The following is a 27,202-nucleotide window of genomic DNA, read 5'->3' as shown; positions in this document are numbered from 1 at the left end:
TAGATCATTCTTTTTAATATTTTCCTTGTACAACTAGTAAGTGCTGCACTGTGGTAGGTTGGTGTTACCTTTCTGGATTTCAGGAGAGGGATCATGGATGCTTCCACATAGGAACCAATTGCTCTGATAGATATTGTTAAAAAACTTAAGAAAGTATTCTTCAGACATGGGATTTAAGTGTTGCAACAGGTCTTGGATCTTCAGATTTGCTGTAGCTGATGTTCAGTTGTACCCCCTGTGCTATTTTAAGCATATTTTACATTCTCTTTTGTTTACATTTTCTTTTGTTTACATTCCTTTTTACATACTCTGTATTAACAATGTTTCTTTAATACTCTGTTGAAAAATAAAAGAAAATCAACAAAATGAACATTGGAAAACACTTTACACTTCACTCACAACCTCAGCACCTTCTCTCCCATTTGCTTCATGTGATCCTCCTCAACCCAACACCCCACCTTCCTAGACGTTGGCCTCCTCCTCTCTTATGGCTCCATCCCCACCTCTGCCCACATTAAACCCACCAACCACCAACATTACCTGCAATTTGCCAGCTGTACTCCCTTTCACACCAAAAAATTCCTCCCATACAGCCAGGCCACCTGGGAACTGGATATCTGCAGTGACAAAAACTCTCTTGCTCAGTATGCTGAGGGTCTCACCCAGGTCTTCACAGACAGGCACTATTCCCAGACCTAGTCTGCAAACAGATCTCTTGTTCCATCTACTCTCACACCCCAGTCCTCCCACCACCCCCAAGAACCAGCCACAAAGGAGTGTCCCCTTCATCACCCATTACCACCCCGGACTGGAACAACTGAACCACATCCTTCACCAGGGCTTTGATTACCCATCATCATGCCCTGAAATGAGGGGCATCCTACCTGAGATACTTCTCACCCCTCCTAAAGTGGTGTTCCATTGCCCACTCAACCTCCACAACATCTTATTTAATTCCTGTGTGCCACTCCCTATCCCAGCTTCTTGCCATTAGGGTAATACCTCTGTGGAAGACCAGTGCAAAACCTGCCCAACCCACCCATTCAGCACTGCCTATTACAGTCCTGTCACAGATTTATCCTACCCCATCAGGAGCTGGGCAACCTGTGAAAGCAGCCATGTCATTTACCAGCTCTGTTTCAATCATTGCACAGCCTTTTATATTGGTGTCACTACCAACCAGCTGTCCACCAGGATGAACAGCCACCACCAAACTGTGGCCAAGAGCAAAGTAGACCAACCTGGGGCACAACAGGCACCTGAACATAACACACTTGATTTCGATCACTGCTTCACTACCCGAGCCATCTGGACCCTTCCCTCCACCACTAGCTTTTCTGAACTGTGCAGACGGGAGTTTCCTTTACAACACATTCTCTGCTCCTGTAATTATCCTGGCCTCAACCTGTGGCAACTACTGTCCACACGCCCTCCACCCAACAGTTTCCACGCCCTCTGCCCTGTCGTCTCCTCCCCATTCTCACCTGCCACCCTGTTTATTTGCAGCCCTCTGCCAATGTGTCAGCCTGTCTTTCCTTGCTCCTTTCCTTTTCTGCTCCTTCCCCCCCCCCCCCGCCCCCCCCCCCCCCCCGCACACACCCCATCACCCTGCCCCACTAACTCCTGATGCTGTGCCTGTTGGCATTCTAGTCCCTGAACACGCCATCAGACAAGGTCATCTCTCTCCCAACCTGTGCACTACTATCCTTTCACCTCCCCTGGTCCCTCCAGATTGTTACTTGCAGCCCATGTGATATTTGCATTCCGGCCCGAGAAGCTGGAGTTCGCAGTCATGTGTGCATGAGAAGTGCTTGCTTGTGTGTATGAATAGTGTGTGTCTCTATTACTGAGGAAGGCTGTGGATGAAAGCTGTATGTAAGTGTCTTTTAATCATGCCTCTCTGTAACTTAAAGTGTCCTCTTTAGAGTAAGTAGCAATCTGCCTTTTCCTATATTGTTTACGTTTCACTTTCATACAGACAGAATCAGTTTCCTTATTTGCAAGGTGATTCATGTCACTGTTGTATGGGGAGGGTAGGTGCACATTTGTGCATGCACAATTGGCATGTGGTGTTTGTTGCCAGACATTCCCAGCTGATATGATGCATTCTTAACTAGGCTGTGGCCAGCTGCATCTGCTGCAATCTGCAAAGCTGGAGAGTGAGCAGATACATACATACCTGTGCCAACTAGAGGTCTAACCCCTACACACAACTCATTGCATTGAAAATGGGGGCAGCCCTGTTTCGCATTCGTCCAAGCTTCTGCTGTTTCTGGTAGCTCTAGCGTGATTGGCTGATGTGGGGGAGGGGACCGAACAGGAAGGTTATCAGTCCCATTGGATGATCATTCATTTAATCCTATACTTGGGAACTAGCTCTAGTCAGAGCCCCTATCACACTAGTTTCTTCATTAGCAATCCTTTTCAGCTTAACATTGCTACTCCTTGAAATTTGGTCTGAAAAGGGTGCATGGAGTTCCAGTTATAGTACAAATGTGGTTTTATAAGTTTGGTAAGTTTCTATGAAAGAATGGAACATTTCTGTCAATTTCTTGAAAGGGATAGAGTGCTACTCACCATACAGCAGAGATGTTGAGTCACAGATAGGCACAACAAAAAGACTGACAAACAAGTAAGTTTCCAGACAAGAGGCTTTCTTCTGAATTAGACACTCACATACACACACATTTAAACATAGTCTGGCCTTGGTGGCAGCCAGAGACAATGTTCATGTGTGTGTGAGTTGCAGTTGTGTGAGTCTATGTGTTTATGTTGTGTAATTCAGAAGAAGGCCTTTTGGTCAAAAGCTTACTTGTTTGACAGTCTTTTTGTTGTGCCTATCTGTAAATCAACTTTTCTGCTATATGAGGGGGGGGGGGGGGGGACCCAAAAGTAACCAGATCATAATGCTGCACATCATGTACTTGTAGTAGCAGGTTGCACCAACACAGGGTTGTAGAAGGAGCTCTGCTGAGTCATTCAGCCATGCAGTGTCACCTAACAGTGAGAAGTGTGGTTTCTTTGGCAGTTCTTTGAGTGTGCATACAGTGCAGACGTGACACGAGGAAATGGCTAGCTCTTACGAACAACATGTGGCAGTGAAGTTTTGTTTCTTGCTCAGCAAAAATGCAGCCGAAACTGTTGTGATGTAGTAAAATGCATGTGTACAAATGGTTTTCTCAGTTTGAAAAGGGAAAAATGGTGGTTGAAGATCAGCCCCATTCTGGTCGACCTTCAATTGCTCGAAACGAAGACAACATCGACAAATTCTGTGATCTCATCAGTGAAGATCGATGCAGGACAATTGACCAACTCAAGAACTTGTCTGGGTTGTCCTGGAGCTCAATTCAGCACATCTTGACCATCTATTTGGGGATGTGAAGAGTGGCAGCAAAATTCGTGCCAAAGCTTCTTACCAGAGATCAAAGAGATCGTCGCGTTCAAGCCTGTCTTGAAATGAAGGACGCGTTCAAAGATGATCCACATTTTTTCAACAAAAACATTACAGTCATAGTGCTATGGGTACGATCCAGAAAGTAAACAACAGTCATCACAATGGAAGTCACCTGGCTCACCTTGACCAAAAAAAGCTCGACAACTGAAATCGAATGTGAAAACGATGTTGAACCGTTTCTCTTTTTTTTTTTTTTTTTTTTTTTTTTTTGGCATCGAAGGGATCGCACACGCTGAATTTGTCCCTGAAAACCAGACAGTAAACCAACAATTCTATTTCAAGGTTATGAAACGGCTTCGCAGAAGTTTGGCGCAAAAACGTCCAGCTTTGTGTGATTCTGGCGTGTGGTTCCTGCATCATGACAATGCCCCCGCGCACACGGCTCTCAGCATTTGCCAGTTTTTGGCGTCAATGAAGATGACTACCTTGACCCATGCCCCCTATTTGCCAGATTTAGCACCCTTGGACTTCCTCCTATTCCAGAGGATGAAAAGAGACTTGAGAGGGAAGCGTTTTGTGGATGTGGAAGACGTAAAATGCAATGTCATGAAAGTGCTAGCAGGTATCAAAGAGGACAAATTTAAAAGATGCTTCGAACATTTGGACAAGTGTATTAATGCTAATGGAGAGTACTGTCAAAGGAGATTAAGGTTGTACTTGAAAACAATAAAGTATAAGCTTTCTAGAAAGAAATTCCAGTTATTTTTGGGTCCCCCCCTTGTATATTGAGTAGCAGCCTATCCTTTTCATAATATTCTCTTATTCCATCCTGGATTTTCCAAATCAACATACTTGTTTCACTTTCATAGTAGGTAAGCTTGATTATTCCAAGGAATGTATGAAGAATTCCACAACATACAGCATACAGTTCATTTTGACAGCCGTCTGAAGTGGTCAGTATGTTGACTGTGACTGAAAATGGAGAAAACTGAGTTTTGTACTGTTATTATTAAACATTTTCATTTGAGGGGCCTGACTGCCACCCAGATCAAAACAGAATTGAATGCAGTTCGTGCTGACTCTGTACCATCATTGAAGACCATTTACTTTTGGATTAATGAATTTAAACATGATTGGACAAGCACTGAAGATGAAGTGTGCTCTGGCTGTTAAATTGAGGTTATCACAAAGGAAACTATTGACAACATCCATGATATGGTAATGCAAGACTACTGAATAAAAATTCGTGAGAGTGCTCAGACTGTAGTCATCTCAACTGAGTGAGTACATAATATTTACATGGAGAATTGGCTTTGAGGAAGCTGTGTGTGAGGTGCATGCCATAATTTCTCACTGTCACTGGCACACCATTTCAAGACAACGCCTGGTGATATTTAAGCTCAATCCACAAGACTCTTTGCACTGATTTGTGACTGTTGATGATACCTGGATCAACTATTGCACACTAGAGTCGAAACACCAGCCAAGTCAGTGGACAAAGGCTGGTGGAAGTGCACTGAAGAAATCGAAGACTATTTTGTCAGCAGGTATGGTGATGACGAGTTTTTCCCCGAAGGGGTGGAGGGGGTGGGGGTGGGGTGGGGGGAATATGTGTGCTCAATTCAATGTCAGGGATGGTACATTGAAATATGATGTGCAAGATTTTTGTTCATTTTACAATTAAAATATTTTAGCACTTTTAAGATTTTCATTTGAACCACCCTTATATTAGAAAGAAAAACAGACTTGGCAATAATTCTTGGCAGGATGACATCAATTCTGCATCTACTTAAACATATGTACACAGACTGGCTTTCAAAAAATAACAGATAACAGACAGTTAACACCAACAATGTGTGTAAAAGATGCAAGTTTGTTGCAACTGTGCCAGAGGATTGATGATGCATGGAAGTACGTTACAAACAATTTTATGAGAGAATAAACTGCCATTTCACTGTGTATTACAGTGTACATGCTCTGTACTATCTAGGTTTTGGCATTTATGCCATTATCAAATACAATATTATAGACAGTTAACATATCATATATATATTAACAGTCTGAAGAAGAGAAATTTGTTAACATCGAGTATAGATTTAAGTGTCAGGAAGTTATTTCTGAAAGTATTTGTATGGAGTGTAGCCATGTATGGAAGTGAAACATGGACGGTAAATAGTTTGGACAAGAAGAGAATAGAAGCTTTTGAAATGTGGTGCTACAGAAGAATGCTGAAGATTAGATGGGTAGATCACATAACTAATGAGGAAGTATTGAATAGGATTGGGGAGAAGAGAAGTTTGTGGCACAACTTGACCAGAAGAAGGGATCGGTTGGTAGGACATGTTCTGAGGCATCAAGGGATCACCAATTTAGTATTGGAGGGCAGCGTGGAGGGTAAAAATCATAGGAGGAGACCAAGAGGTGAATACACTAAGCAGATTCAGAAGGATGTAGGTTGCAGTAGGTACTGGGAGATGAAGAAGCTTGCACAGGATAGAGTAGCATGGAGAGCTGCATCAAACCAGTCTCAGGACTGAAGACCACAACAACAACAAGGATTTTTAGCATTGTACTTGATAATGACATAGAAACCAAAATAGTACAGAAGATGACTACAGTAATACACAGTCAAATGGCAGTTTATTCTCTCAAAAAATATTGTATGATTGTGGCTCAACACCATCAAAAACTTGTTATTGTTTCAAATTAGACTTGCAACAGGCATTTATAAAATGTTCCATACTGAATGCACTAAATGGTATGGAGGATGATGCTCTGTAGGAAGAACTGAGCAACAAGGAATCAAGTGTTGTGATTCAGAATTATCTAACCTATATTTAAACATTTCATAAAATTTATGTATAAATCTAATAAAATTTTGTTTTATATTTCAGCTGTTAATTTCAAAGTTATTTTCATTCATATTTTGTAAGTGTTGCTTTTATGAGTTATGTTGTTATGGCTAATGCTACATCCTGAATGTTTTCCTACCAGTGGCAAGAGATTCCTATGAATCAAGAATCACATACTCTCTTTGCCAGAAGAATAATCAAAAATGTAAAAATTATGTATTCTTCCATGTTAGCTATTACCTCATTAAATCCTGTTCACCTAACAAACTTGAGTGAGACAACAGCAGACACAGAAGTGAGGCAACTGACTTTTAGTATTGATTTTTAAATCTTCTACAACTATAAATTCTGTTTGAAATTCGAAAGAGTGAATTAATCTACAAAATAATCTTGCTAACCTCAACTGCTAAGCTTATGACTTGAACTCAACTACTGTAGTTACATCATCATCCATTCTATCTCGTTTGCATCTCATGTTACAATGAACCAACTTTGTTTCAGTTTTCAAGAGTAGTCAGCAGCTTTTTCTCCCCTTGAATTTAAAGTTTCATTTTCTGCATGCAGCTTAGATTTGAGTACTTTTTCCTGGAATTTAGAGTTTCATTTTTTTTTTTGTATGTGGCTTAAATTCAAGTGCGGCTTAGATTCAGTTGGTATATGTGTGGATGGATATGTGTGTGTGTGCGAGTGTATACCCGTCCTTTTTTTCCCCCTAAGGTAAGTCTTTCCGCTCCCGGGATTGGAATGACTCCTTACCCTCTCCCTTAAAACCCACTTCCTTTCGTCTTTCCCTCTCCTTCCCTCTTTCCTGACGAAGCAACCGTTTGTTGCGAAAGCTAGAATTTTGTGTGTATGTTTGTGTGTCTATCGACCTGCCAGCGCTTTCATTCAGTAAGTCACATCATCTTTGTTTTAGATATATTTTTCCCACGTGGAATGTTTCCCTCTATTATATTAGATTCAGGTAAATGTGACATTTAAATCGTGGAATGTTGGCAGGGCATCTGGTAGACTCAGAACTTCCATAGCCCACAATCATCCTTGACACTAGCAAGCTGTACCCATATTTTAGCTGGTGGTTGGGAAACACTATTCAGTTGGTATTTTCTAAGAATTCACCCTATATTTCCAGATAAACAGAATAAACACAAGGGATACATCCTCACAAGGTTCATCTTATGTTTCATCTAACTGTACAGTTGGCATAGAATATAAGAATTTGCAATTTTTTTGTAGCTGTTATGCCAGAAAAGTGTCTTCAAATGTTCAAGTTCTTGGTTGAGACCCTCATTTTCAGAGAAGGTACATGCCTTTTATTTCTTTGAGCATGCCACTCCTCTGTGACACAGTGTCAGCTGTCTGCTTGTAAGTACAGGTCAGTGTACATCTTCTTATGGTGCACAATATGGCTCAATGTGCTGTCTGCTCTTCTTTTTGCCCTGACATCTAGAAAGAGGAGCACTCCATCCACTTCAGGTAGAGTTGTAAAATTTTTTTGGTAGTTCAATGATACTATAATCATGTCTCCCAATGGAAGAGACAAGCTGAATGATTTCATCACATAACACAGTCCCATAGACCTGAACATCATGTTACCATGGAAGATGCCAGCAACACACATTTCTGGGTGCAAACATCATATAAAGAGTGAAGATTTGGTGCAAGAGGGAGAGGGAGTGGGGGGGGGGGGGGGGGGGGGGGGGGATGGCTGGTCTAATGCCCACAGCTGGGTATGGACCACAAAGAGAGAGTGCTGGTTCAGAGAGAGAGAGAGAGAGAGAGAGAGAGAAAGGGAGAGATAAGCCCAGAGTCAGCTCATAGACAATCACTTTATTGATGTACCTGATGATGGCAATGTGCTTGCTTTTTGAAATATTGTGCCTGTTGGACACTGACATCCAGATATTCACCCATGAAATATTTCATCATAAATCATGAATTTGAAGACTCTTCATCACATACCTCTATAGTGAGGAGATGTATCACAGCATGAGACATGAAAAGACTTCACAAGCTGCATCACTGGAGGAGCCATTCTCTTAAGACCTTTCCACTCCTTATGAGATGCCATGGAGATGGTATGGTGCTGAAACTCACTTAACAAAGAACTATTCAAAATCAAACAATGCAAAATTCAGGATGGAATAATGACAATATTATGGGAAGGATAGGCTGCAACACACTATACAGAAGAGATGTAGAGTTGCAGATGGGCACAACAAAAAGACTGATATAAATCTGAGCTTTTGGTCATGAGGCCTTGTTCTAAAGTAGAAAACACACACACATTCACACAAGCATAACTCATGCACACATGACCATAGAGATTTATTTATTTATTGTGCCTGCCTGTAACTAAATGTCTTCTCTGTATGGTGAGTAGCAATGTGTCCTGTCTGTGATATTGTTGTTAAAGAACTATTCAGATTACATATACTACAAACACAGCTTGTATTCAGTTCAGTTCCTGGACATGGAATAGGATTTATGGTCTCACGTGGGCCACAGTGGGCTCTACACAGGGGAAGGATTCCAGATGTCAAATACCAAAATTTGAGCATATGTAAGAGATACTGTCTTCTGAAGCTCCCTTCAAGGTTATCACCAATCTCAATGCCAAACAACTGGATGAGGACACAGTTTTAGTTCAAAAGAAAGGACTCAATTTTGCACCCACTCCTAAATCTGCACCTACCATACTCCTGCAAACAGAATCTATGAAACCAAACATCTCTAGCAGGGAAAAGGTGGTCATACAGGAACTCATAGAAGGTATCCCGATATCTTAGTTTTACTAGCTGACAAAAGTATCACACACCTTTCTCTCCAGGATTACATTGAGAAAACGTGGGGCATGCCTGAAGGTTGTGCATTTCAGAAGATCGACAATGATCCTACCAGGGGAGTGGAGAGGAACATCATGGTACTTGTCAAAGAGTCTAACTTACCAGACAAAGCTGTTTAGAAACTACGACAGACAGCATTGGTTACACTGAAACTTTATGGACTTTCAGGGGTTTGCAAAGATAGGGTGCCTTTACTTTCCATTGTTAGCAATATTGTTGCTCTGTGTACTCACTTGCTAAATGTCTGAAGGATATGTTGGAAAATGTTGACATCATATTTGCAACTTCAAGTTTAAGGATTCTGACATCCTTGTGAACTTCGGTGTTGTCTTTATTTTTACCAGAATGTTTGCAAGAATCCTTGGAACTTATCGGCCAGAAATTTGACACATTTCTCGACACTGACATATTACCTTTACAATGGTAGTTATTATGAGCAGACAGGAGTAGCCATGGTGAAGCCACTTCCACCAGTTATTGCCAACATGTATACAGAACATTTTGAGCAGGAAGGCCTAGAATCATGCAACAGAAACCTACCTGATTTTTCCAGCATGTCAATGACACTTTTGTTGTGGCTACATGCAGAAACAAGCTGAATGGTTTCCTCAAATGTCTCAGTTCTATGCATTAGAACATCAATTTTACCATGGAACTCAAAGTGGATGAACTAGTCACCTTTCTGGATGTCCTAGTAAAAAGAAGAGCAGATGGCACAGAGTGTACCTAAGAAGACGCACACTAACCTATACTTATGCAGACAGCTACCACCACCCGGCTAGATGAATGGTATACTCAAAACATTGGTACCTAGGGCTCACACTGTCTCTGGCAATGAGAACAATGAGAGTCTCAACCCAGAACTTGAATGATCGAGAATGGTTCTGGAAGAATGACTATACAGAGTGGCAAATTCAGAGAGCAGTACATACTACACTGACTGTACCATTAATGACACATTATCTGGAAAGACAGTACAAATTCTGTGGAAGCACCAACTGAAGATGTCTGCAATCATTACATAAGATACAGGCCCTGTTTGGCAATGTCAAGGATGACCTTGGACTATGGAAGTCCAGAGTCTATCAGATCCCTTGTCAACGTGTCATGATATACATAGGTCAGACCACGCATTCTGTCAAAGATTGTTGCCGGGAACACCAACAACACACCACATTGCAGCAGCCTAACAAGTCAGCTGTCACTGAACACTGCTATCAGAACTATATGCACAGATTACAACTGTACTAAGGTTTTGAAATAAATGTCTAACTTCTGGGACTGTGTCATTAAAGAATCCATCAAGATTTGAGCATAGAAACTGATTGTCAGTCTTGATGGTAGCTGCATCCTTAGTAAGCTCTGGGAACCTGAACTTAGTCACATTAAGGAGAGAAAGGAGATATCCCACAATGAACTGACTTTGGGTGCAAGTGGAGCAATAGCAGAGATGATGATGGCATGCATCCTTGGGCTCAGACCTCTTGTGGAGGGATGTGTCAGTGAGAGGAGGGAGAGGCAGTCGCTGACTCACACCCACACCTGGACACAGTCCACTGAGGGAGTATCAGGTCAGAGGGAGAAGATGTAACCCCTGCACCAGCTCCTAGATAAGCAACTCATCAGTGCACCTGTCTCTTGCCAAAATATTGCACCCATTGGACATTGACATTCACTCATAAACTATTTCATCATCAATCACACCATGGAAATTTAGAGAACACTTTATTCTTCAATGCTTTTATTTGGTTATGTTATATCTCTCATTTTTTTCTACTGTGGTCTTCTTGACTTTGGTGACATTACTATGCACTGCTGGTACATTGAGTTCTACTTCTGTGTTTCTTTGTTACATAAATCCATACTTGCTCAGATATACTCCCCCAAAATGTTGTGGCAGTTTCAGATTTATTTTGTAGTCTTATTTCCAGCTCAGAACTTCTTTCTTGATTGTGTATTATTAATTCCTATTATTTTGACAGACATTCTTCAACTCAGGAAATAATGACTCAAAAATTTATTTAACTTTTCCTTTTCATTTAGCCTTTGTGGTTCCCCATCTTCCCTCTCCTGTAACTGTTGTGCCTTCCATTCTTCCTTCTGTTGTATTACTAAATCTGTTAATGCTTTGAGTTGATGCCGTAATCCTAGTTTGTTGTTGATTATTTCTTCTTTTTGTTTACCTTTGCACAATCCTTGTAACATTCTGCTAGAAAGCAGTATGAAATGTTGAAAATAAAAATGGATCCCGTAGTTAGCTTGGTTCATCAATCATCTTATGAAATACTGGAATAATTTATAGCAGAATGTTAATTAATTCTGTCTCCTTCACCATGGTTGAGGTTATAGTTAAAAATCTTGCTTTACTGCAGTTCACATTAATTTTGACTCTTGATGCACATAGGATGTCAGATATTCAGATATGCACTCTATTTAGAAAAAAAAAAAAATAGTATTCTAGTGCATGTCAGATGTCAGATATGCAATGTAATTGAGACCAGATACTGATTTTTTGATCAAATTTTTTTCTTCATGCTTATACTTTCCTCAATTATGTCAATCGTGATATAACATATTGTATGAGGCTAAGACTGACGACTGACACATACTGCTTAATATTGCCCCCTGTGCACTGAATGCACCCAGATATTCATAACTGATGACAGTGACTGTTTTAGTACACAGATTTATAATCTACATACTCGCATATCCCTTTGTAAGAATTTTGAAACACAACTTTAATCTTAAAACACTGTTGAGGTGTTTCATAAGAGCCATATTTCTACAAATGAATGTTTTTAACTCTTCCAACCCCCCTTCCCCTCCCCCCCCTTCCCCCTCCGAGATACAACTCCTTACACCACTCCACCTGCCTTACTGCAGTCGCAACTTCTTTGTGTGTTCAGCTGGTACAATGTGGCTGCACAGGTGTGTGCTTTTGTGTGTGTGTGTGTGTGTGTGTGTGTGTGTGTGTGTGTGTGTGTGTGTCACTGAATGTATGTGTTCCCTCAGTCATACTCCTAAGTAATAAATATTACTGCTAGCATTCAATGGTTTGTATGTTAAGAGGTTGTTGTGGTCTTGAGACCAGAGATTGGTTTGATGCAGCTCTCCATGCTGCTCTATCCTGTGCAGACTTCTTCATCTCCAATTACCTACTGCAACCTACATCCTTCTGAATCTGCTTAGTGTATTCATCTCTTGGTCTCCCTCTATGATTTTTACCCTCTACTCTTCCCACCAGTAATAAATTGGTGATCTGTTGATGCCTCAGAATGTGTCCTACCAACCAGTCCCTTCCTCTAGTCAAGTTGTGCCACAAATTCCTCTTCTCCGCAATTCTATTCAGTACCTCCACATTAGCTATGTGATATACTCATCTAATCTTCAGCATTCTTCTGTAGCGCCACATTTGGAAAGCTTCTATTCTCTTCTTGCCTAAACTGTTTATCATTCATGTTTCACTTCCATACATGGATACACTGCATTCAAATATTTTCAGAAAAGACTTCCTGACACTTAAATCTATACTCGATGTTAACAAATTTCTCTTCTTCAGAAACACTTTCCTTGCAATAACCAGTCTACATTTTATATCAACTATACTTCGACCATCATCAGTTATTTTGTCCCTCAAATAGCAAAACTCATTTACTACTTTAAGTGTCTCATATCCTCACCATCAACTGATTTAATTCAGCTACATTCCATTATCCTCATTTTTCTTTTGTTGATGTTCATCTCATATCCTCCTTTCAAGACACTATCCATTCTGTGCAACTGCTCTTCCAGGTCCTTTGCTGTCTCTGACAGAATTACAATGTCATCGGCAAACCTCAAAGTTTTTATTTCTTCTCCATGGATTTTAATTCCTACTCCAAATTTTTCTTTTGTTTCCTTTACTGCTTGCTCAATATACAGAATGAATAACACCCCCTTCTCAACAACTGCTTAGCTTTTGTGCCCCCTCACTCTTTTAACTATCATCTGGTTTCTGTACAAATTGTAAATAGCCTTTCACTCCCAGTATTTGACCCCTGCCACCTTCAGAATTTGAAAGAGAGTATTCCAGTCAACATTGTCAAAAGCTTTCTCTAAGTCTACAAAGTCTGGAAATGCAGGTTTGCCTTTGCTTAACCTGTCTTCTAAGATAAGTCATGGGGTCAGTATTGCCTCACGTGTTCCAACATTTCTACAGAATCCAAACTGATCATCCCCGAAGTTGACTTCCATCAGTTTTTCCATTCATCTGTAAAGAATTCGTGTTACAGTTTTCCAACTGTGACTTATTAAACTGATAGGTCAGTAGTTTTCACACCTGTCAACACCTGCTTTCTGTGGGATTTGAATTATTATATTCTTCATGAAGTCTATGATATTTCGCCAGTCTCATATATCTTGATCACCAGTTGGAAGAGTTTTGTCATGGTTTCTAGTTCCGGGGCCTTGTTTCAAATTAGGTCTTTCAGTGTTCTGTCAAACTCTTCACACAGTATTATATCTCCCATTTCATCTTCATCTACATCCTCTTCCATTTCCATAATATTGGCCTCAATCACATTGCCCTTGTATAGACCCTCTATATACTCCCACCTTCCTGCCTTCCCTTCTTTGCTTAGGACAGTTTTCCACCTGAGCTCTTGATATTCATACAAATGGTTCTTTTTTCTCCAAAATTCTCTTTAATTTTCCTGTGGGCTGTATCTAGCTTACCCCTAGTGATACATGCCCCTACATCCTTACATTTGTCCTCTACCCATCCCTGCATAGTCATTTTGCACTTCCTGTCGATATCATTTCGAGACGTTTTTATTTCTTTTCACCTGCTTCATTTACTGTGATTTGTTATTTTCTCCTTTCATCAATTAAATTCAATATCTCATCTGTTACCCAAGGATTTCTACTTGCCGCTTTCACTATTTCATCTTTCAAAGCTACCCATTCTTCTTCTACTGTATTTCTTTCCCCTGTTCTTGTCAAACATTCCCTAATGCTCTCTTTGAAACTCTCTACAAGTTTATCCTGGTTCTATCCTCTTAAATTCCTACCTTTTTGCAGGTTCTTGAGTTTTAATCTACAGTTCATAACCAATAAATTTTGGTCAGAGTCCACATCTGCCTCTGTCAATGTCTTACAATTTAAAACCTGGTTCCTAAATCTCTGCCTTACCATTATGTAATCTATCTGAAACCTTCCAGTGTCTCCAGGCCTTTTTCGCATATACAATCTTCTTTCGTACTCCTTAAACCAAGTATTAGCTATGATTAAGTTATGCTCAGTGCAAAATTCTACCAGGCGTCTTCCCCTTTCATTCCGTATGCCCACTCCATAATCACCTGCTACTTTTCCTTCTCTTCCTTTTCTACTGTTGAATTACAGTCCCCCATGACTATTAAATTTTTGTCTCCCTTAACTATCTGAATAATTTCTTTTGTTGCATCATACATTTCTCCAATCTCTTCATCATCTGCAGAGCTAATTGGCATATAAACTTGTACTGCTGTGGTAGGTGTGGGCTCCGTGTCTATCTTGGCTACTATAATGTGTTCATTATGCAGTTTGTAGCATTTCTGCCTGCTTTATTTCTTCATTTGTTGTCCTCGGTGTCGATGTACTGTGTTGCTACACTGGCTGAAAAATGGGGTTTGTAATTTGGACAGATTAGATCAGATTAGATTACATTAGTACTTGTTCCATAGATCATGAATACAACACTTCGTAATGATGAGGAAAGTGTCAGACAATGATGTGGAACACTAACTACTGTAAATAATGTGGCCGACAGGTACACATTTGTGTTTCACCATTGTTTAATTTCACTTTGCACAACCCCAAATAATATACAGTTATATATGTATGGCCAGTGCACTATTATTTAAACTTTCCATAAGCCTCATTAATAGTTTGCAGGCAAACCTCCACATACTGCTACAATAGTTTACTGTTGAACATCTATGAGCAATAATAATATAACCACATAGTTCATAGTTCTTGAAGAATAAATAGGGACTTATGGAGCAGACTCTCTCATTGTTTTTACATGTGGCCTAATTGTTTAACACTTATTCCACAGTTAAGTTGATGCATTGTTGTCATTTTAAGCAACACTGGTTACTCAACTGAAACTTGGTCGTGGACTGACTGTCTCATGACCAAAAATCGGGTCCTTACATATCCTCGCAATAATAGGTGCTGAAACTACACCTTGTTTGAAGTTTAATGTACAGAAAGTACAATTAGAACTCAAGTCATTAAATTAACTGAACACATCAAAAAAATTGTGTCTTTTTAAAAGTTTCTTCTATTACAGGGGTTAAGCCAAATTATTTGTTTAAATCATGAAATTAACATACATAGTTACGCAAAAAATAATTTTGACAAAACCTTTAATCACTTTGGAATTAATTAAGGCTTTGCTAACATTTTGTCGAATATAGCCAAATAGATTCTTTAAGATTACTAGCATTTTGTCTTCCAAATGTTTACAATTATTATAGAATTTAAATTTGTTTATATTTCAACAATAGAATTTAAGTTATGAAACAATAACTGATTTCACCCTATAATGAAAGATACTAACCAGTAATAGTCAAAATAAATTAGAAAATCAATTACATAATAAAACTAAGAACAGAATTAGATCTGGTGTTATATTCCTTAAAACTAAGGGCCAATCTTTCTCTTTTATAATAATACAGATTATACTCACTTATGTTAATGTTAATTAAGTCAAAATGAAAAAATGAATTTTAAGGAGCAGATGACAAAATAAGAGGGGAATTAAAATTATCCCAGCTTGCTTCATCTCAGGTTTGTAATAGCTTATCCACCTTTTTATCTTTTCATTCATTTTAAGCTTCTCCTTCATTACTGTTATTTGATTTTGTATTTATAAACCTGTATTCACCTGACCGCAAGCCCTGTTCCTCCTGCCTCAAAACTCCACTAATTCCCACTATATCTAACTTTAACCTCTCCATTTCCATTTTTAAATTTTCTAACCTACCTGCCTGGTTAAGGGATGTGACATTCCACACACCAATCTGCTTTGTTTCTCCTGACAACGGAGTCCCCTGAGTCATCCCTGCCCAGAGATCTGAATAGGGGACTATTTTACCGCTGGAATATTTTACCCAAGAGGACGCCATCATCATTTAACCATACAGTAGAGCTGCATGCCCACAGCTTGCTTTCAAGAGGTAGACACTGAAAAATGAAAAGTAGGCAAGTCCTGCAAGGACAGTGCAAATGTAAGGAAATATTATTAATTTTTGAGTTAAGTGAAGGTGAACAGAATGTCAACTTATCAATGAAGATGTGTTCACAGTTCTGAAAAAAGAAACAGATGAAGGATTATGCTCTTTTTGTTTCATTTGTCTTTCTTGATTTGTTATTCTGGGATTTATGAGACACTGTCCTCAATCATCATTTGTAAACAGGATTTTAACATCATGCTAGTGGTGTATGTTGAAAGATCTGCAGAGACCAGTAGATTCTTCTAAGGACATCGTTAGTAGATATAATATATTCCTAGTATTTAACTTTGTTTGTAGTCTCTAGTATGAGTATTTCCATGCTTAGTTTTAAATTTTCCAGAAATAATCAGTCATTAGCCTCTTGCACCCAGCATGTATTCTATGCATCCTAGTATTTTATCACTCATTTGCCTCTTACTTCCAACACCTCTTCCATTCATATTAATATTTTATAGCCAATAATCAGAGTGCATTTGTCATGTCTATGTCCTTGAGTTTCTGGGTGCGCAATATAACACCACTTCTTCCTAACCAGGTGTGGAGATAGTTATGGATTATTAATGAACAGCCATCTGTCCTACAAAGCACCAGACCAGGTGCAATATACTAATTCAATGGGTCACTCAAAAATTCCATACAACTGTACCAGTCAGTATTAAAATTGGCGCAGTGGAGATTGTCTGCTGCGCCTATTAGTTTGGCCAAAATCAAATACAATAAGCAATATTACTACAATCATACTTGCAGCCATTCATGACTGCGACTATAATTATATGGTCAATTTAACACCAAATCATTTATGTGTTTACCATGATATATTAAGATGCTGTCATAAGTCATTCATTCAATATAAATATTCTTATGAAGACCTAGTTGGCTGAAAGCTCTCTTTCTAATAGTCTTTCTGTTGAACCTAACTGTGACTCAGCATCTCCACAATATCATGAGTATCAACTATCCTTTTCATAATATTGTTACATTTCAACCTGGATTTTCCATTATTGGATTTAAGAAGTTTCTTTTTAGAAATTCTGTGCTATGCATTTCTAGAATTACACTGTGATTCACTAAGAATTCATAATTGTGTAATTGCTGCAGTAATTTACCTTTCTTATCAGTTTATATTACCTTTGAGAACAGTAACATTAACTAAACTAGTCTCCAATTTTTTATTACTTTCACCATAACATTTGTAAGGGGGAAGTACATAATTAATTAATGTATAACTAATCTATATATATGAAATTAATAACAGTAACCAAAACATTAATTAGAAATATTTGGAATGAAATCTTTGTGTTTCAGGTCTTAGTTTCTACTTAGAGGTCAATGGTGTTCCAGTTTTTGCAAAGGGCAGTAACTGGATACCATCTCATGTGCTTGCAGAAATGAGTGCTGATCCGAACAGGATTAGAAATCTACTAACTGCTGCCAAGAATGCTAATATGAATATGCTACGCATATGGGGAGGAGGATTGTATGAATCTGATTTGTTCTATCAGGTATGTCTTATAACTGAGTAACTAATTTCTTGATATTTTAAGTATTTTTTTCTGTGCTAAGACTTTAATTATCACTCCAGATCCATAAGACATGGCTCACTTGTCATCGCATGGGTATCAATAAAAAATGTTAAACTTGAAACTGTTCCTACACAGGTCATTTGATTAATTTGTAGTTTCTTAAATAACTGAAATACCTTCATCATCAGATAGACAGGTAAACAACTTCTTTAGTGTCTCTTAGACTCCAGTGGCTCTGACAGCCTTAGAAATATTTGATGTGTTGGAATATTAAAGATTCTGTTCAAATTTTAAGCTTGATAGGCAGTTCATGCTATTTATGCCTTTTGTCAGCTAGCGTACTACTAGTTTCTTTTGGGCTCTCTCATTTTGTAGTGCTATGAACAGCATAGAATAGTTTGAAATAAACATATGTATCTCTTTGGGTTTGAAACCAATCAGCAATGCAATTCTGCATGTGTAAATTTTATTGCACTATTTAACTTCTTCTTTCTCCTGCCATTATATCCCCTGCATATTCATAGTTATCATATTTACTTCTGGCAAGAAGGCATTGTGATTACTGTATGGTTCAAGTTCATCATAATCATTTATCATCCAAATCAAACTTCCAATTGTTTGAATTTAAGTTTAAATACTTTAAAAATCATTCAAATAGCAGAAATGTCTGATTCTTTGTATTTGCCTTTGTAAGCATAATTTAAAAATGCTATGCTTTATGAGTAAAGAGTCCTTTTATTTGGCAAAAACAATTTTCAGACAGAAATGATTTAAGTTTATTCTCAAAGAAACTTTTAATATTTATGTTGTTTTATACAACTAGTTAGGCTGTCCAATAATTTAACTGTTAGGTGTGAAACATTTTTCTGAGATAATGTTGTTCTAGACAAAGTGATGTGGATGTTATAGGTGTTTCTCATATTGTAACTATGTGTATTTTGTTGCAGTTTCATAGAACTAATTACAATATTGTCATTTGCAGATAGAATAGGCTCACTGGACATACTAACTGTCATTTATTGAATAAAGTATGGTCTATATCATTCTAATTTGCTCTAGTCACAAAGAAACATGAGAACTTTTTTTCTAAATAATATATAATTTTATTTACTCATAAAGCTGATTTATTAATTGTATTAACTATACCTTACATGTTGACAAGGCCAATTGTATCAAAATATACTAGACAGCTGATAATAGACATTCTACACAATCTGTGTTTAAAATGTTTTGCTGGTGGCTGAATTTCCCAGAAGACTAATCCATATGTACCTAAGTAACAAAAGGAAATTTGCATAATAGAGCTACATAACTAATAATTGACCTCCACTCCAACATAGCATACACATGAATAACAAGCTTTTGATAGCTTCAGAATTTCAAATTAAATAACATTTTATGTACCGATACTTACCTTTCAGTCTTCACAACCAATAAGTGTGATCCTGTAAATATTCTGAAGTCGTTACAGTGATATAATTCAACCTGTGTGATTGTGTGTGTGGGGAGGGGGGAGTGGCACAGGGTGTAATGCAGTCTTAGTGAAACTGCCATTATAGGCAATATCTGGAGCACCTGTCACATCTAGGTGTTTTAGGCTTACCCAGACTAGTGTGTGAGAGAACATTTATTTCTGTAATGTCTCATGGGACCAACACGGCTTATGTTCCTTAAACCCTAACTCTCAACTGACTAAGAGAGCTCAACAGGCTAGTCCTCCAGAACAATCACCATATTGAAAGAAAAATGCTAACAGTAATAAAGTACATGAGTACTAACTTGTTTTTCTAAGTAAAAGGAAATTATGAACTTTTGAGCAGCTGGTGCAGTTCTACATTCAGAAATTATTAGAAACCATCACTACAGATGTTGAATCTCTGGAATGAAAAATAATAGAATGACTACAGTTGTCATTGAATGATAGAAGACACTTAATGCTATGAAAGGGGTTGTTACATTCTGGAACATAATGACTGCTCACACAAAGGAGGGATGGAAGCAAAAAATAATATGATTCTAGTAAATGGTGGACTCAAGAAAGTACCACATTTATGACATTATAAATATATTTGTCTAAAAACAAAGATGATGTGACTTACCAAACGAAAGCGCTGGCAGGTTGATAGACGCACAAACAAACACAAACATACACACAAAATTCAAGCTTTCGCAACCAACGGTTGCTTCATCAGGAAAGAGGGAAGGAGAGGGAAAGACGAAAGGATGTGGGTTTTAAGGGAGAGGGTAAGGAGTCATTCCAATCCCAGGATCGGAAAGACTTACCTTAGGGGGAAAAAAGGACAGGTATACACTCGCATACACACACATATCCATCCGCACATACACAGACACAAGTAGACATTTGTAAAGGCAAAGAGTTTCGGCAGAGATGTCAGTTGAGGCGGAAGTACAAAGGCAAAGATGTTGTTGAATGACAGGTGAGGTATGAGCGGCGGCAACTTGAAATTAATGGAGGTTGAGGCCTGGCGGGTAACGAGAAGAGAGGATATACTGAAGGGCAAATTCCAATCTCCGGATATCTGACAGGTTGGTGTTAGTGGGAAGTATCCAGATAACCCGGACGGTGTAACACTGTGCCACAATGTGCTGGCCGTGCACCAAGGCATGTTTAGCCACAGGGTGATCTTCATTACCAACAAACACTGTCTGCCTGTGTCCATTTATGTGAATGGACAGTTTGTTGCTGGTCATTCCCACATAGAAAGCTTCACAGTGTAGGCAGGTCAGTTGGTAAATCACGTGGGTGCTTTCACACGTGGCTCTGCCTTTGATCGTGTACACCTTCCTGGTTACAGGACTGGAGTAGGTGGTGGTGGGAGGGTGCATGGGATAGGTTTTACACCGGGGGCAGTTACAAGGGTAGGAGCCAGAGGGTAGGGAAGGTGGTTTGGGGATTTCATAGGGATGAACTAAGAGGTTACGAAGGTTAGGTGGATGGCGGAAAGACACTCTTGGTGGAGTGGGGAGGATTTCATGAAGGATGGATCTCATTTCAGGGCAGGATTTGAGGAAGTCGTATCCCTGCTGGAGAGCCACATTTAGAGTCTGATCCAGTCCCGGAAAGTATCCTGTCACAAGTGGGGCACTTTTGGGGTTCTTCTGTGGGAGGTTCTGGGTTTGATGGGATGAGGAAGTGGCTCTGGTTATTTGCTTCTGTACCAGGTCGGGAGGGTAGTTGCGGGATGCGAAAGCTGTTTTCAGGTTGTTGGTGTAATGGTTCAGGGATTCCAGACTGGAGCAGATTCATTTGCCATGAAGACCTAGGCTGTAGGGAAGGGACCGTTTGATGTGGAATGGATGGCAGCTGTCATAATGGAGGTACTGTTGTTTGTTGGTGGGTTTGATGTGGACTGACATGTGAAGCTGGCCATTGGACAGATGGAGGTCAACGTCAAGGAAAGTGGCATGGGATTTGGAGTAGGACCAGGTGAATCTGATGGAACCAAAGGAGTTGAGGTTGGAGAGGAAATTCTGGAGTTCTTCTTCACTGTGAGTCCAGATCATGAAGATGTTATCAATAAATCTGTACCAAACTTTGGGTTGGCAGGCCTGGGTAACTGAGAAGGCTTCCTCTAAGCAACCCATAAATTGGTTGGTATACGAGGGGGCCATCTTGGTACCCATGGCTGTCCCCTTTAATTGTTGGTATGTCTGGGCTTCGAAAGTGAAGAAGTTATGGGTCAGGATGAAGCTGGCTAAGATAATGAGGAAAGAGGTTTTAGGTAGGGTGGCAGGTGATCGGCATGAAAGGAAGTGCTCCATCGCAGCGAGGCCCTGGACGTGCAGAATATTTGTGTATAAGGAAGTGGCATCAATGGTCACAAGGATGGTTTCTGGCGGTAACAGATTGGGTAAGGATTCCAGGCATTCGAGAAAGTGGTTGGTGTCTTTGACGAAGGATGGGAGACTGCATATAATGGGTTGAAGGTGTTGATCTACATAGGCAGAGATACGTTCTGTGGGGGCTTGGTAACCAGCTACAATGGGGCGGCTGGGATGATTGGGTTTGTGAATTTGAGGAAGAAGGTAGAAGGTAGGGGTGCGGGGTGTCAGTGGGGTCAGGAGGTTGATGGAGTCAGGTGAAAGGTTTTGTAGGGGGCCTAAGGTTCTGAGGATTCCTTGAAGCTCCACCTGGACATCAGGAATGGGATTACCTTGGCAAACTTTGTATGTAGTGTTGTCTGAAAGCTGACGCAGTCCCTCAGCCACATACTCCTGACGATCAAGTACCACGGTCGTGGAACCCTTGTCCACCAGAAGAATGATGATGGATCGGTCAGCCTTCAGATCACAGATAGCCTGGGCTTCAGCAGTGGTGATGTTGGGAGTAGGATTAAGGTTTTTTAATAAGGACTGAGAGGCAAGGCTGGAAGTCAGAAATTCCTGGAAGGTTTGGAGAGGGTGATTTTGAGGAAGAGGAGGTGGGTCCCGCTGTGACGGAGGACGGAACTATTCCAGGCAGGGTTCAATTTGGATAGTGTCTTGGCGAGTTGGATCATTAGGAGTAGGATTAGGATCATTTTACTTCGTGGCAAAGTGATATTTCCAGCAGAGAGTACGAGTGTAGGATAGTAAATCTTTGACGAGGGCTGTTTGGTTGAATCTGGGAGTGGGGCTGAAGGTGATGCCTTTGGATAGGACAGAGGTTTCTGTTAGGCTTGTCTGACATTTGGCATTACCCCCAAAGGCCTCACACTTAAAGTTCCCATCTCTGGCTGTAACCCTTCTTTCCATCAGTCCCTATACCAGTTCCAAACTGAACAATCCATTGCCCTTACCCACCTAATCCTTCACCTACACATCAACTCAGCCAATGAACACAGCCGTCAACTCCTATCCTTAATAAAAGTCCTTAATCTTTCCTCTCCCACATCCACACCGGCTGTTCAGAGCATCTTCCTACAGGCCAACCGCAAATTAGAACAGCATGCCACCCTCCACCTCAAAAAAGTATCCAATCTCCTGGTTTCCCACCTCTGGAAAGGCAACTCACTCACCCTTCACAACCTTTCCAGCAAACCTCAACCTCCTCTCATTGCACGCAGACCCAGTCTCTCCCATCTACTCAATCTCCCACTTCCAGCTCCACTCCCCCCAAAACCTCAAAATTCTAATCAACACAATCTGGAACCACAACACCCTAATTCAGTAATTAACCTTTCCTCCAAACCTCTCTCCCAATCTGAAACCTCTGTCCTATCCAAAGGCTTCACCTTCAGCCCCACTCCCAGATTCAACCAAACAGCCCTCGTCAAAGATTTCGTACTCTCTGCTGGAAATATCACTTTGCCACAAAGAAAAATGATCCTAATCCTACTCCTAATGATCCAACTCGCCAAGACACTATCCAAATTGAACCCTGCCTGGAATAGTTCCGTTCTCCGTCACAACGGGACCCACCTCCTCTTCCTCAAAAGCACCCTCTCCAAACCTTCCAGGAATTTCTGACTTCCAGCTTTGCCTCTCAGTCCTTATTAAAAAACCTTAATCCTACTCCCAACATCACCACTGCTGAAGCCCAGGCTATCCGTGATCTGAAGGCTGACCGATCCATCGTCATTCTTCCAGTGGACAAGGGTTCCACGACCGTGGTACTTGATCGTCAGGAGTATGTGGCTGAGGGACTGCGTCAGCTTTCAGACAACACTACATATAAAGTTTGCCAAGGTAATCCCATTCCTGATGTCCAGGTGGAGCTTCAAGGAATCCTCAGAACCTTAGGCCCCCTACAAAACCTTTCACCTGACTCCATCAACCTCCTGACCCCACCGACACCCCGAAACCCCTACCTTCTACCTTCTTCCTAAAATCCACAAACCCAATCATCCCGGCTGCCCTATTGTAGCTGGTTACCAAGCCCCCACAGAACATATCTCTGCCTATGTAGATCAAGACCTTCAACCCATTACATCCAGTCTCCCATCCTTCATCAAAGACACCAACCACTTTCTCGAACGCCTGGAATCCTTACCCAATCTGTTACTCCCAGAAACCATCCTTGTGACCATTGATGCCACTTCCTTATACACAAATATTCTGCACATCCAGGGCCTTGCTGTGTCGGAGCACTTCCTTTCACACAGATCACCTGCCACCCTACCTAAAACCTCTTTCCTCATTACCTTAGCCAGCTTCATCCTGACCCATAACTTCTTCACTTTCGAAGCCCAGACATACCAACAATTAAAGGGAACAGCCATGGGTACCAAGATGGCCCCCTCGTACACCAACCTATTTATGGGTCGCTTAGAGGAAGCCTTCTCAGTTACCCAGGCCTGCCAACCCAAAGTTTGGTACAGATTTATTGATGACATCTTCATGATCTGGACTCACAGTGAAGAAGAACTCCAGAATTTCCTCTCCAACCTCAACTCCTTTGGTTCCATCAGATTCACCTGGTCCTACTCCAAATCCCATGCCACTTTCCTTGACGTTGACCTCCATCTGTCCAATGGCCAGCTTCACACGTCAGTCCACATCAAACCCACCAACAAACAACAGTACCTCCATTATGACAGCTGCCATCCATTCCACATCAAACGGTCCCTTCCCTACAGCCTAGGTCTTCGTGACAAATGAATCTGCTCCAGTCTGGAATCCCTGAACCATTACACCAACAACCTGAAAACAGCTTTCGCATCCCGCAACTACCCTCCCGACCTGGTACAGAAGCAAATAACCAGAGCCACTTCCTCATCCCATCAAACCCAGAACCTCCCACAGAAGAACCCCAAAGTGCCCCACTTGTGACAGGATACTTTCCGGGACTGGATCAGACTCTAAATGTGGCTCTCCAGCAGGGATACGACTTCCTCAAATCCTGCCCTGAAATGAGATCCATCCTTCATGAAATCCTCCCCACTCTACCAAGAGTGTCTTTCCGCCATCCACCTAAACTTCGTAACCTCATAGTTCATCCCTATGAAATCCCCAAACCACCTTCCCTACCCTCTGGCTCTTACCCTTGTATCCGCCCCCGGTGTAAAACCTGTCCCATCATCCTCTCACCACCACCTACTCCAGTCTTGTAACCCAGAGGGTGTACACGATCAAAGGCAGAGCCACGTGTGAAAGCACCCACATGATTTACCAACTGACCTGCTTACACTGTGAAGCTTTCTATGTGGGAAAGACCAGCAACAAACTGTCCATTCGCATGAATGGACACAGGCAGATAGTGTTTGTTGGTAATGAGGATCACCCTGTGGCTAAACATGCCTTGGTGCACGGGCAGCACATCTTGGCATAGTGTTACACCATCCGGGTTATCTGGATACTTCCCACTAACACCAGCCTTTCAGAACTCTGGAGATTGGAACTTGCCCTTCAGTATATCCTCTCTTCTTGTTACCCGCCAGGCCTCAACCTCCATTAATTTCAAGTTGCCGCCGCTCATACCTCACCTGTCATTCAACAACATCTTTGCCTTTGTACTTCCGCCTCAACTGACATCTCTGCCGAAACTCTTTGCCTTTACAAATGTCTACTTGTGTCTGTGTATGTGCGGATGGATATGTGTGTGTATGCGAGTGTATACCTGTCCTTTTTTCCCCCTAAGGTAAGTCTTTCCGATCCTGGGATTGGAATGACTCCTTACCCTCTCCCTTAAAACCCACATCCTTTCGTCTTTCCCTCTCCATCCCTCTTTCCTGATGAAGCAACCATTGGTTGCGAAAGCTTGAATTTTGTGTGTATGTTTGTGTTTGTTTGTGTGTCTATCAACCTGCCAGCGCTTTCATTTTGTAAGTCTCATCATCTTTGTATTTAGATATATTTTTCCCACGTGGAATGTTTCCCTCTATTATATAAATACATTTGTCATTTTCTAGAGCACATTAAGGTGGATTCCTCAAATTTTCATAAACCATGTTGTCCTTGTTGTGGTATTCAGTCTGAAGACAGGTTTGATGTAGACCTCCACACTCTACCTTGTGCAAGCCTCTTCATTGTTGCATAACTATAGCAACCTACATCCTTCTGAAACTGCTCACTGCAGACAAGCCTTGGTCTCCCCCTAAAATTTTTACTCTCCTGCACTTCTTCCAACACCAAACTGATGATTTCTTTACGTCTTAAGATATGCACTATACCTGATCGTTTCTTTTAATCAAGTTGTGTTTTTCACCCAATACAGTTCAGTACCTATTAATTTGTTACCTGATCAACTGATCTTAAATTTAATAGTATCCTACAGAATCACATTTTAGATGCTTCTATTTTCTTCTTGTATGAACTGTTCACCATCCACATTTTACTTCTATACAACCCTATACTCCAGACAGATACCTTCAGAAAAGCCTTCTTAACACTTGAATTTATGTTTGATGTTAATGGACTTCCATTTTTCAGAAACACTTTTCATGCTATTGCCAGCTTGCACTTTGCATTCTCCATGGTTCAGCCTTTGTCAGGTATTTTGCTGCCAAAACAGTAAAACTCATCTGATACTTTCAGTGTTTCATTTCCTAATTTAATTCCCTCAGCATTCCCTGATTTAATTCTACTACATCCCAGTATCCTTGTTTTATTTCTTTGCTATACATATTATAACTAGTAACATCTATTTTTAAAAGGTTAAAAGGTCTAGGATAGCATCATAAAAGAAGTTACTTTAATTTAATGGGATATACTGAAAGTAGTGATCAGTGTAGATTCATAGGAAGTACTGGGGAAGGTAGGATGCAAAAGAACGGTGAAATGGTTTGATGAGGAGTGCTTACTGATAATCAAAGAGAGAAATGAAGCAAGGCAAAGAATGCTGCAAAAGAAATCAAGACTAGCAGCAGATGACTGCAGAGAGAATAAGAAAAGGGCAGATACATTTTGTAGGGTGGAGAAAAGGTAGTATGAAAGGAAGAAGGCAGAGCAGTTGAATGAAATGAGGGAAATAATACGATATGGAAGCTACACAAAAGATCTAGAGAACTGAAGAGGTGATTCCACATGACGGCAGTCTTCTATAAAGATAAACCCAAGAATAAAGATGGAAACCTAGTTGGAGATTTAAAAAAATCTTTGGGAAGATGGTAAGAGTGTTTTACTAATTTACTCAATGTAATAGGGAGAGGTGACAGGCAAGAGATTTTGAATGTGGAAGAAAGGAACCAGATTTGGAATTAGAATTAGAAGCAGAGGAAGAGGAAGTCAAACCACTAGAGCTAGAGAAAATTAAGAATGCCATAAGAAACTTAAAGAATAACAAAGCAGCAGAAAAGAACAGTAAAGAGGCCAAATTTTTAAAATTTGAGGGGGAAAATATCAAGATGGTTGTTAAGAAAGGGAATATGGATTAAGGGAGCAACACCTAAGG

The 27,202-nt window shown here is 40.4% G+C and overlaps 1 protein-coding gene across 2 annotated transcripts in view; it reads left to right on the top strand.

Moving 5' to 3' along the window:
• Nucleotides 1–27,202, top strand: part of LOC124612771 (beta-mannosidase-like) — a 298,303-nt gene that overhangs the window by 168,580 nt on the left and 102,521 nt on the right. For both annotated transcript variants that reach the window (XR_006979569.1, XM_047141165.1), the window contains exon 7: nt 17,654–17,850. Coding sequence is in view for 1 of the 2 variants with exons in the window: in XM_047141165.1 (XP_046997121.1) it covers nt 17,654–17,850 (197 nt within the window). In the remaining variant the exon portion in view is untranslated. The remainder of the gene's footprint in view (nt 1–17,653; nt 17,851–27,202) is intronic.

The sequence above is a fragment of the Schistocerca americana genome, chromosome 4 (assembly GCF_021461395.2).
Source record: "Schistocerca americana isolate TAMUIC-IGC-003095 chromosome 4, iqSchAmer2.1, whole genome shotgun sequence".
NCBI lineage: Eukaryota > Metazoa > Arthropoda > Insecta > Orthoptera > Acrididae > Schistocerca > Schistocerca americana.
The sequence above is the reverse complement of the archived record's forward strand: the minus strand, read 5'-3'. Positions and strand labels throughout refer to the sequence as shown.